The 13,570-nt window shown below is 32.6% G+C and overlaps 1 protein-coding gene across 2 annotated transcripts in view; it reads right to left on the bottom strand.

Moving 5' to 3' along the window:
- Positions 1–4,365: 4,365 nt before the first annotated feature.
- LOC134724769 (uncharacterized) overlaps positions 4,366–13,570 on the bottom strand; it is a 47,906-nt gene continuing 38,701 nt past the window's right edge. For both annotated transcript variants that reach the window (XM_063588002.1, XM_063588001.1), the window contains exons 6-9: positions 12,534–12,839; positions 11,276–11,356; positions 7,988–8,063; positions 4,366–6,881 (exon numbers count right to left, since the gene is read on the bottom strand). In XM_063588002.1, coding sequence (XP_063444072.1) covers positions 6,467–6,881; positions 7,988–8,063; positions 11,276–11,356; positions 12,534–12,839 — 878 coding nt within the window. In that variant the 3' untranslated portion in view covers positions 4,366–6,466. The remainder of the gene's footprint in view (positions 6,882–7,987; positions 8,064–11,275; positions 11,357–12,533; positions 12,840–13,570) is intronic.

The following is a 13,570-nucleotide window of genomic DNA, read 5'->3' as shown; positions in this document are numbered from 1 at the left end:
CTACATTTTGTTCTATCAATGCGATATTTTTCTAATATAACTGCTATAGTTTTCCCATATAAAATGAATACGATTACAGGTCCATATAAAAAAGAATGTGGTATTAATGCCAATGAGACAGCTCTCCACCAGGGACTAAATGACACAGACATTTACAACTATATGTCATGGTACGGCCTTTAGCTATGAAAGCTTCCGAAATGACAATTGTAAAACAATTCAATCGAGAAAAATGACGGCCTTATTTATAAAAAAAAAATGAACAAAAAACAAACATGTAATACATAAACAACAACCACTAACTTACAGGCTCCTGACTTGTAACAGGCACATACATACGTAATGTGTCGGGGTTAACCATGTTAGCGGAATTCCAACCCTCCCCTAACTTGGGAGAGTGGTATAACAGTACAACATACGAACGAACTATATAATGAATGTTTTAAAAATTGAATTTTCTAAATAATCATCTTTTTTATGACCCATAATTTAAAAATACCTGTTCAAAGAAGTATAATCTTATATGTGAATATTGAAAAAAAAAGAATGACAATTCCTATCAACTGATTCGATCTAATTAAAAGATTCAAGTGGTCAACTGTCCCCTTACTGTTATAACATTTAGGTATTTTTATTATTTTCACTGAATCGATCGAAAACTCATTGTATTCTATTTTACTTTGACTTAAACAAAGTACTCAGTTTAGCACTAATAATGTTTATAAAAATGATATCATACTTGAGAAATAGACTCTATTTCTTTGACAAAATGCCATTAACATTTTACAATCATTGACTTTTGGTAATTTGTCAACCCTAGATATATCATATTCACCGAGGCTAACAGCCAAGGGTGAATATCATTGCTCTGGGGATAATAAATCATTGTACCAACAGATGTCAAAAGTCAACAATTGTTCTATTAGCTGCCTCTTTATCCTTCTTTGAATTATAGTTATTGTTCAAGATACTTTTAAAACTGCTTCCTGTGTTTTTTACTAAATATATCATCAGCGTTTGTAGTTGCTAAATGTTATCAGTTTGAATATTTAATACAGATTACTCAAAGAGAAAAACACAGAAGAAAAAAAGAAGAAGAGAAAAATACACAGAAAAAACCCCCAAAAAAACGGGAATTTATATAACGTCATAAAAATACGTCATTATCAGACAACCTATAGGACAATACTTACTTCTAGTTTATTTCACTTAACGACTGTTGATGAACGTATAGAACAAGGATACAGACCATCGTCACAACGTGATGAAGGGCATTATAAAAGCGTGCATAATTGATGAGGTTTCTTTCCATTGAAAGTGGTCTATTACATGGATTTCGCAGTGAAAAAAAAAGTCGAATCAAAACAAATTGTTAATGCGTAGAAACAGATTTAATTCCTTACATTTACCACTTTAATTTTATAAGAAAAGTGTTTGCCAAATGAATGTAATAAAGAAAATAACTAGTGAAAGATTTCAAATATCGCAACTATTCAACTCGTGACCGAACGACACTGATAATAAACACATGCGTTACGGGCATACGTGAATAAATGTGTTGGTCGGTCACTCGTTGAATATGTGTCTCTAATTTATTTTTATTTGTGCCTTTTCTACTTGAAAATGAATAAATACACTTCAATCTACTCTTTCCTGAAACATTATAAAAAAACTAGAATATGGATGTCAACTTGTAAAGTAGACACCCATAGCTTATAATATATTCGAATTTATATATAATCCACGCATTATTAATGCACTCCTTATTCTGAAAGGAGTTCATAAATGTTAGCATCAAGCATTTTTCCAATAAGTAAATATAAAATACCAAAACAGTATAACAAGTCAGACTTATAGTTTGCAAACATACTTATGAGGAGTAGACGCTAAAAAAAAATAAACCACAGTACTGTAATAAAGTTACTGAAGTCAAAGAAAGAGATTGATAAATCGTCAGTTAATTAAAAGGAATACTAGTATACTTTAAAACTAATGTATGTTATGTACACGTTCGTAATTTCACAGAATCATTGTACATACACACTCGTTCTTCTTGTAACCTTATATGTCTATAAAGAATCATAAATAAAATACACGTTCAATACAGTAAAAAGAAAAATAACAAAAATCTCTATATTATACGCTGTACCAGTGCGTGAACTGGTGACAAAATATTATCGCCCCTGTAAACAGTGTGCTCTTCTGACTAGAGGTAATCGGTAAAGAATAGCGGAAAATGGTGTACATTGTTTACGAGCTTGAAATGAGCTAACACAGACGAACTGAGACGTGTCAACGTAATTATGTGAATATGATAATGCAACAGGTAAATTATTAATTGTTAAGTTTATCACATATCATCGTATCTTCATATGATAGGTAAATAAGTGAATTTTCGATTTTAAGTGTCGTCAGGGTTCAAACCTGGAATCATGCCAACCTTTCATTATTTTTTTTTCGGAACATAGTCGGAACATCTTGATTTTCTCCCAATTTGTAAAGTTAATTATGCTGCTTGACATATATTTTTTTTGGGAAAAAAAATTGATATGCAGTCAAATGTGGCAGTTTTTAATATTTGTTGCTATGTGAAAAAAAGGGAAGTAAATTAAAGTAAAAGAAGGCGCGCTTTTTCAAATAGTAAACAATTTAATTCAGATGCATAGTATTTTGTCAAATGATAAAGAATATCGTAGAAACTTGCTAGAAATTCATCTAATTTATAAAAGATATACAACATGACATACTGAAATCTGAAAAGGGGTAAAACCACCATACCTTGAACAAATTCAGTTAAAAAAAGGGGGGGGGGGTTAAAATGCTACGAAATTTAGATTTTATTTATTTTTTGTTGACAGCCAAAAGATGATTTGACATGTAACTAACTACTTTTTCAATTTCATTGTAAAGTAAAATTGGCTTTTTTTGGGGTCTCTGTTTATTGTGGTCTGATGTTTTCAGGTTCTCTTTGGATTGCCAAATAATATTATAATCATCTAATTGAATGTTCAAATTATTTTGCAGCGATGGTGTGTATGGAAGGAAGACTGTCATACAACCCAACAGTTCCGGATGGCCCTTTAAATAATTGCTTAACATCAAAAACGATGTAAGATTCTAGTGTTTGATTTAGCACAAGTTTAGCCAGGTTTACCTTGTAATTGTGGCAGAAAAACCACTAGACAGTGTCATGCATTGAAAGGATATCAAACGGATATTTTATGGAATGATTCTCATAAAATCATATGCGGAGCTAGTGTCTTTCATGCAGCAATTTTTAATTTCCAATATAAACTCTGAAACGACAAGAGCATAGAAATGTATACCAAGGAGAAACACTCTTTGTGAATAAAATCATTCCAAAACTTAAATGTGTCATTAGTGTTGCATTATTTATCAGTAGAGATAATCAGATTCCAGTAAGATTGTCCAACTGATGGTTTTTGTTTGTAATCATTTTTGTAAATCTTAGTTGTTTTGACAATCCGGGCTGTGCATGTTGCCCGACTGCCCCTTTCAGTGTGAGACAATATTTTGTTTATGATTTTTTTTTACAGAGTCAAACATTTTTCCTAATAATAATACATTGAGATTTAATATATACTTTGTTATATGTAGTGTGTATATTAAAGTATTGCCAACAAAATTCATCAAATTTGGGATCATAATATTGTTTAAGAAAAACCCTTACCCCCTGTACATCATAAAAGTTCATAATCTTCTGTAACACACGTGCATGGTTAATTCGGATCACATATTTTCTATTCCGATGTTATTAGAATTCGAAGGTTCATATCATTTACAATATCATTCAAAAAATTTCTGGGATTTTTTTTTTACTATCAACGTTGAACCTCGAGGTTACATTGTAGTAAAAAAAAATCCAATAAAAACGTTGAATGTAAATGATATGCACCTTTAAATCTTATATTGTAGGACTCATGTTGTTCAAACATAATGTGTTGATCAATTATGTTATGATGATTTTGATAAACTTCAGATTAGGTAATCTTTCACGTATATTGATTACATTATATCGAGTTGTCCCAACGATATACTTGTCGGTGTGCTCGATCATACGAATTTACCGACATTCATATAAACAAAATGACACAACTTTGAAAAATTCTTGTGACGAAACTACATTTCGGAACACGTTAAAAATTGGATACCCAGAAAGGTACATTATTAAGGTTTGATATATATTTAAAAAAAAAAAAAAAAAAATATGCAGTCAAATGTGGCAGTTTTTTACACACCCCTATGTTGAACAATAGGTTGTTCAATTAACAGCATGTTTGGCAATTAAAAAATCATATATTAACACATTTAGCTTTAACATATACTTTATTTATAGTGGTTGTATAAAAATTATATAATGGTTTTGTGTTTTAAGAGATATTCATCCCTATGCATATCGGGTTTTATGCGTAAATTGTCTCTCCTGTTTTTAGACCTTTTCTATCTCTTTCATAAGAAGAGTGACTTTTCTATTGTTCTAGTGTCACTGGAAATCCCACTGGTACATATTGCATACATCATGTACATAACTCATCATGGATACAGACATTTCAAGTTTGAAAATGTTAGTAGCTAAAATTTCAAAGAAGGACGAAAGATACCAGTGGGACAGTCGAACTCATAAATCGAAAATATACTGACAACGCCATGGCTAAAAATGAAAAGGACAAACGGACAAACAATAGTACACATTACACAACATAGAAACTAAGGAATAAACAACACGAACCCAACCAAAAACAAGGGGTTATCTCAGGTGCTGCGGAAGGGTAAGCAGATCCTGCTCCACATGTCGCAACCGTCTTGTTGTTTATGAGATAACAAGTCCGTTAAAAAGTCTAATTCAGCAGGTCAGACTCATGAAAACAAAAGGGGAGTGTAGCTACGACGTAAGGAACATATCCAATATCATTTGTGGAACGGTTATGCCATAACGGTCAACCAACTCGTGATGGCGTCCGTAAAATTTACGAAAAGATTATTTCAACTTCACCATTTGGAACTCTTGATTTGATATCTTCTTTGTAAGCAATAATCCTCTATTAAGAAAATCATGACAGGAAATGCAAGCACGCGAATATCGTATCAATTGGGAGATATATACACCGTATGCAGGTGCTGCTAGAATATTGCTACTAAGAAATAGAAAGTTAATAATTGGAAAGCTGAAATCATCCCTGTTGTCGTAAAGAAAGCTGAAATCATCTCTGTTGTCGTAAAGTTTTGTTTTCAATCAATCCTTATTGTCAATTTGTAGATGTAAGTCAAGATATGAGAGCGACTTAACCATATCTGTTGTATCCTTTATCTCTAGTTCAATGGGATAGATGCGTTTGACAAAGTCACCAAATTATGAATTATTTAGTGAAAGAACAGCATATACATAGCGGAAAGTAGAGTAAAAGGATATTGCTAACTTCTTATCTTTCTTCCTATGAAGTTTCTGTATATGGTCAGCCTCATAAAAATAAAGAAACAAGCCAGCAAGAAGAGGGGCACAATTCGTTCCCAATGGAATTCCAAAAGTATGTTGAAAAAACACGTCCTTCGAACGTAACAAATATGTTGTCAATCAAGAAATCAAGCATCTTGATAATGTCAGTTTCAGAGAAATTTTTGTTTTAATCAGAGTGATCCTTTTCAAAGTAGGATTTATCCCTTCCTAAAACAAGATACTTCTATCTTAGCTGGCCATTCTTTTTTTATGAAACAATCAATACCAACTCTCAATTTGTCTTTAAGTTTGGAATGTGGAATACTTTTATAAAGTGTAAAACAGTGAACTGTTTTAATACTATTACAAAAAAGAGATTTAGATTGTAGCTCTAAAAGATATTTGGAATTTTTAAGTATCCACATCTGATTCACGCCACCTCTAGAAAAGGCAGATTCACAATAACTTTGAAGCCCGTCTTTGATTGCTGATAAAATATATGTTAATAGATTAGAAATGGGTTTCGTGGAGCACTTGGAAGACCCAGCAATATACCGTTGTTTGTAAGGACACTTATGCAAATTAAGCAAAAATTAGAAATAAACTAATGCTATTATAGAACATAATAATTTTCAGCAAGATATGTGAAATTGTCACGGAGCCAAATATGATATAAATGAATATAATATATACATAGGAAAACGTTCAAAACATGAATCTTATACATGTACAGCATGAACAAGTTAGTCCATTACAGAATAGTACAGTTACCACACATGTCCCTAGTGTCCCTAAAGTCATTAAAATGGTGTATAGAGAAATTCTTAAATTCGCGATCGATAATGTAATCGGCATGTATGGTGTTTAAACACAACTTTAATTACCCACACTGCTACGCACATAGGACTTAAATAATAACAGTTTAATACAAATTGGAAGGATTCATTTCTGTAAAATAAGTTTAAAAAAAAGAAATTCTAGCAACCTTTTAAAAAGCTAAAGTACATCCAATTAAGGTCGTGAAGATTTGTCGTAATTGTCCTCAGTTTTCTGTCCAAAAACATGATCATAAGTTTCTTCTTTTCTATCTTTTCTTGTATTTTGTTCAGCAGAATCATACACGGTATCCAATGTACGGCTATATTCGTCTGTGTCGTTTACAACATGTCTCCTTTCATTGGTTTTATCGTATACTCCGTCCTCAGACAGTGCATACGGGGATTGTGTGTCGTTCGATGGATGACTATAATATTGGCCGTCGTTGTTCCTTGTTGTGTGTATGCTGCTGTTCGTTCCCTGGCTATACGGTTCTTTTTTGGGTGACGGATATTGAGGAAGTGCTATATTTTGATGACCTATGTATTCATCATCAGTATTTGTACCTCTAATGTTGGAAAATGTTTGCTTCGAATCATTTTTAACGTATCTGAAAAATAACATTTTGTCAGTTATATAATATGTGTATGCATAACATTGCCATTTTGGTCAACAAATAATCTTATCAATGAAATTACAGTCATTGATTATGTAAGATAAAGTCTTGAATCATTGTTGAAGGTACAATCCGAGCTTAAACAAATGTTCTATAATCTGACATTATGTATTAATTGGAGTCTAGCTTACACAAGAAAAAGGCATGATACTTAAATGTAAGGTTAATGCAAATAAAAGTCATGTAAGTTATTTGTTTTAAACACTAAATACATATTCATCGTGACGGGTGCTAACGAGTTTCAATATTTCAGTGGTTATTGCTTTTTTTGATAAACTATGTCCCACCTCATCTGCATGATACTGACTGTTTTTAAATGTACTATCGTTATGAACACATTAAAACTACCCACTATGTAAAACGTGTAACACCAAGCATATTAAACTTTATATAGGCTACATCACTCACACACAGAAAATGATGTACCTTTGTATTATGCTATAACTTGTATAATGTGAGCGTAAATACTGAACAAAATACCTGTAAACGTCTGTTAATTTCGGAAAGTAGGACGTACGCAGCAGGTACAAGCAAAACTAAGTAAATTTTGCCTTTGCTTGGTTCACAATTCAAGTAATGTAAGGTTAAAGTTTTCGTCTTTTCGTCAGACTCTGGTTACGAATGTGATAGATTTTCTCTCTTATAATTTTTTCATACTCCCATGCTAATTTAAATTTCGTGATCAGAAAGATCATATACTATGTGATTTTTGTACACTGTGAACTTCGCATGACACTCTAGAACTTTACAATGGTTACCAATCCTCTAAAATATACTTTCATTTTAAAGACAAATTTGGATTTGAAGGAAAACACAATATCGAGCTTCTCTTAAGATATCCTTTTTGCATCTCAATTGATATTCCTAAATATTTTTCATCTAGTTCCTTATCTTCTTTTATCAATTTGCATAAAAATTATGCTCTTGTGACTATTTATTGTGACCTGCTTCCTATATTAATGCCATGATTCACATCAAACATGTCATTGAAATTTTTTTTTTAAATATCATTTCTTAAATTATGACATGTGTTTTCATACCTTTGGCGGATTAACGCAATAACTACGACGACGCAGATCACTACAAGAACAGCCACCGATAAACCAACGGCAATTCCTAAAAATAAGAAACAAAAACGTTATTAACTCAACTTTAAATCTCAGAATTTTCTTTTTCAGTATGGCATTATATTAACGATCGTAAACGATTTCAAAAATTATAACCGACTTGATTTTGAATAACCGCGGCCTATTAAACAACTGAAAATCAGCTTTGATCATTCAGATGTATCTTTTATATCATGTATATGGAGGATACATAATTCCAAATAGATTGAAGAGCATGCATTTCCTTTTATAAAAGAAGGACGAAAGATACCAAAAGGACAGTCAAACTCATAAATCTAAAACAAACTGACAACGCCATGGCTAAAAACGAAAAAGACAAACAGAAAAACTGTAGTGCAAATGACACAACATAGAAAACTAAAGAATAAACAACACGAACCCCATCAAAAACTAGGTGTGATCTCAGGTGCTCCGGAAGGGTAAGCAGATCCTGCTCCACATGTGGCACCCGTCGTGTTGCTTATGTGAGTACAAATCCGGCAAATAGTCTAAATCGTGAGGTCACATTCATGACAGGGAAGGGGATTGTAGTTACGACGTAAGGAACATATCCGATATCATTTGTGACACGTTTATTCCATAACGGTCAACCAACTCGTGATGGCGTCCGTAAAATTAACGAAGGGATGATTTCAACTTCACCGTTTGAAACTCTTGGTTTAATAACTTCCTCGTGAGCAGCAACACTCTATCAAGAAAATCATGATAGGAAATGCACGCACGGGAATATCGTATCAATTGGGAGATATATACCCCGTATGAACTGATGAAGGTGTTGCTGGAATGTTGCTACTTAGAAATGGAAAGTTCACAATTGGAAAGCTGAAATCATCTCTTTTGTCGAAAAGTTTTATTTTCAACCGACCCTCATTGTCAATTTCTAGATGTAAGTCAAGATATGAAGCCGACTTAACTGTATCTGTAGTATCCTTTATCTCTAGTTCAATGGGATAGATGCGTTCCACATAGTTACCAAATTTGAATTATTTAGTGAAAGAACATCATCTATATAGCGGAAAGTAGAGTTAAAGGATATTGCTAACTTCTTATCTTTCTTCCTAAGAATTCCATGCATGAAGTCAGCCTCATAATAATAAAGAAACAAGTTGGCAAGTAGAGGGGCACAGTTTGTTCCCATTGGAATGCCGAAAGTCTGTTGAAAAACACGTCCTCTGAACGTAACAAATATGTTGTCAATCAAGAAATCAAGCATCTTGATAATATCAGTTTAATAGAATTTTTTGTATGAATCAGAGTGATTCTTTACAAAGTAGGATTTATCCTTTCCTAAGACAAGATACTTGTATCTACGTTGGCCATTCTTTTTTATGAAGCAAAGTAATACCAACTCTTTCAATTTGTCTTTTAGTTTGGAAAGAGAAATACTTGCGTAAAGATTAGAAAATTCAAATGTTTTAATACTGTTACAAGATCAAAGAGAGTTAGATTGTATGTACTCTAAAAGATATTTGGAATTTTTAAGTACCCACATCTGATTCACGCCACCACTGGAATAGGCAGTTTCACAATAACTATGAAACCCGTCTTTGATAGCTGATAAAATAGATGTTACTAATTTAGAAAGAGGTTTCGTGAAGCACTTGGAAGACCCAGCAATATACCGTTGTTTGTAAGGACCCTTATGCAGTTTAGGTATCCAATACAGTGATGGAAGATCCAGTTGTTCATCTTTGGTTGAAATTTCAAAAGAACATAGAACAGACCTATGATTATCCAGAATTTCCTCTTTGGTAAGTGTCGTGAGGGTATATGTTGAGTTTCCAAGTGAATTGTCAATATCTAATTCGTTTATCAAGCAGTTAATGTAATGACTTTTACACTCGATGTTATTTGGGGCTTTATCTGCGGGGACAACAACATATTTGTCATGGAGGTCGGATAGGTTTTAGCAACATTTGGGTCTTTAAAGATTAAAGTAGCAAGGGCATTGATGGACCAATTCAGTTTCTTAAGTTGATTTGTATCAACGACCTTACTGCCTTAATCCATTCGAAAAGAGTGTCTTCGTTTTCCGTGTCTTCGTGTCTTCGCGCTTAGCCCATTGCCTGGCATAATCCGCGACTGAATCCATCAAAATTTTAAAGTTGTATTTCCAATTGATGGATTAAGGCTCACGATATTTCGGACCTTTTGATAACACATTTCTTAGAGAAGTGTTATTAACAAGGTTAAGGTCACCGGTAATAACGTGGCCAGCAGGGTTATATGTGAATTGGGAACTAGCACAAGTAATCAGGAGGTTAAGACTTGAAGTCGTCAATATCGAGATCCTGCAAAACGCGTTTGTAATTGAAAATTTTAGTTGCAATAAGTTTGGTATAGGTATAAGAAATTATTGGTACCGACTGGTCTTTGAAATAAGGAGGTATTTTCGATTGAACTAATTTATGATTGAGGATATTGCCTAGGTTGACGCCATCGAGACCTTTGTTGGGAAAGGAAAGATCTTTTCTCTTTTTTCATTTTTTCCAATGCGAACTGGCTTGAAAAGTCTGTGACTTTCAATATCCGAATGTAGAAACAATTTTCTGTATCACAGATATTGACAAAAAAAAAAAAAAAATTGTGTTAAGTATTGCATTGTCATCTATTCCGTAAATGTGACCTTTTAAATGTAACTTATTACCTGGTTTGTACTTAAATTACCAACATGACAGTTGGCATATTTGAAGTTTACACATCATAAACACCTGAAATCATACCAAGGTTTGGATGGGGTACGTGCTGCTCAATCTTTAGTTTTCTATGTTGTGTTTTGTAAACTTTTGTATATCTTTTCGCCTCTTTTTTGTATGATACGGCATTGTCAGTTGGTTTTCGAAAAGTTTGAATAACTTGCTGGTACTTTATGGCCTCTTTTTTATTTCCTGTTTGTCAATATGGTATTCACTCTGACATCTTTTAAAACAAGCTTAAGAGACAAAATGAACTGTTTTGAAGAATGAATATTATATATTTTTATTTTCAAAATGATTTAACTGTATGCTTTTTAAATATCGCCTGAAACAATATCTGTAACCTGCATTCTGACATAAAACTTTTCTATTTACCTTGAATACACAATTTGTCAAGCGTTGACTCGAATATTTACTCGTTCTTTAAAGTATATGGAAGGGAATTATTAGACAGTACTTTATGAATATTAAGCAAAACTAAGTTATGTTATATATAATAGCATACCTAAGGTTGATGATCCTGATTTTTCTGAGGATACCTTTTGAGAAGAGGGATTCGTTACACATTTTCCTCGTCGGTCTGTACCTGCGAAATAAAGAAAACATTAAGTAATGTTTGCCTTAAATGATTCATTGACCTGATACAGTTGAAGTGTATTTTTGTATTAATGAGAATATGATTAATGATTGATAGATGGCTGCTTGACACATTTGTTGTTTAAATTTATGGTATACGTATTTGTATATCACAGATGAGTACGGATATGTGTTATCTGTCGTAGTTATTCTACCGTTCCATGTTTCTTCATTTTAACATCATTATCAAAGATTTAACATCGACTATGTTTTCGTGCTAGTGGTGTATATTACTTCCCATTTCTATGGTTTCAATGCATCCGCATGGAGACCATGTATATATCGTATGAGGTTATTTTCAGGGCTGATTTCAATGAAAGGTTATAAGTTGTGTTACGTCCCTTTATACAAACAGCACGGTGTTGTGGAACATTGGAAAGCTTTCAACAGACGACGGAATTGATGCTAAAGGATTGATATAAATTCATAAAACAATTTTAAAGCTAACCAGTTGTTATTGCTGACATTTGGTTTTGTATAGACCAATGAAAGGAGGTTATTGATACTAAATATTGAAGACATAATTAAACTTCAAAAGGCAATTATTCTAAGTATCGTTTTTATGTTAGTTGGTAAGATAAATTCGTCACACATTCATTAACCAATGTATTAGTAACGTAATACAATATGTATGGGGTCATATGGAATAAACTGACGTAACTACTAGTATTTGACAGTTATGGCGTTTTTCGCCTGTAAGGGACCCACATTTTATGTCTTTTTGATTGTCGTATCATTGGCAATCATACCACCTTTAATATAACAACCAGACCAAGGAAGGGTGACACATGTGTCGGCGAATGTATTCTTCTTCAAATTCCTTATATCATCCACAATTTTTGTGTGTGTTATGTTGTCCCGACTTTCTGTTTCTCAATATCTATGATGCTATTTTTGTTCTTTTATCTGTTTCTTGTTATGTCTTTAGTGGTGTATCAACTGCTAATTGGTTTGTTTCTTCTTTTGTTTTGGGCTTCCTCTTTGCAAGAATATAAGTTTTGTTTATTAATTTGGTGTCGTTAGCCTCCTTTTACACATTGATTAGTATAATACATATTGTATACTTATAACTTAAACAAACAAACAAAAAACAACAGTATACAATCAGTTGATTAACATCGATTCACCTTGACAACACACAGCACCAGCTACTTTGTTTGTATTACAGCTGGTTACATTCACTGTATAATTGCATTGGAACAAACTGACTTCAAGTCCATCACAATGCAGTGAATAAGGAGCTATTGGTATATCTAATAATGTGTCCACATCTCTAGAAGTTCCTTTCCAGGTTTGGTTGAGATATTTACAGAACACTGCAGAATCATTATCATCCCATCCAAAATTACACAAGTGATACGTTTGGTTCACTGAATGTCGATATATTACTACTCGGTGGTCATTATCAAGGCTAAAATCATACCGTTCTTCATCTGCGACAAGAAAACATATTTATAATTCGGTAGATACCATTCTTTATAAATGATCAAATACATAATTTAACCACATGTTTTCAAATATTTTTAAATGGCCTTATACATATGATAAACATGTGGCAATTGTTCTGCTGTCCACATTTGTATGTTTTGTTTTGTGTCATGTTGTGTGAAAAGATTATAATATAACAAATCCCATGTTTATACGTTGATTGGTGCCCTTGTGAACAATTAAAGTAGTTTATGTTATGCATCTACAACCACTAACTCATTTGATTATTAGTAAAGACAAAGTTCGGACTCATTAAACGATGTTCGCTCCTCTTGTTTTTATTTTTTGCCTGAATTTTCGGAATCCTCTGGTTTTATCCATGTACTGCCATTACAAAAAATCCTATTACCCCTACTTTTCTTTATAATATTTTATAGGTTAATAATATCTGAAAATCCTATACACTCCTTGTTATTGTTTCATAATTTTTAAAGAAAAAGAATGCAAAATGATGTATGAAAACACCAAAGAGAATTACTTCCCGCCAAATTTTCAAATACTTATATCGTTAAAATAAGCAAACGGATCAATCTGATTTTTTTGTAGCGCTTTAAGTTCCTTTATTCATATACTACAATTTATAAAAGATGTTTAAAAAGCTATTTTTATTTTGAAACAGAGTATCGTACATCCTGAATTGGTTTGCATTTATTAACTAATTATTTGCATGAACTGT

The sequence above is a fragment of the Mytilus trossulus genome, chromosome 7 (genome assembly GCF_036588685.1).
Source record: "Mytilus trossulus isolate FHL-02 chromosome 7, PNRI_Mtr1.1.1.hap1, whole genome shotgun sequence".
Taxonomy (NCBI): domain Eukaryota; kingdom Metazoa; phylum Mollusca; class Bivalvia; order Mytilida; family Mytilidae; genus Mytilus; species Mytilus trossulus.
Note: the sequence above shows the minus strand (reverse complement) of the source record. Positions and strands in the feature narration are given on the sequence as shown.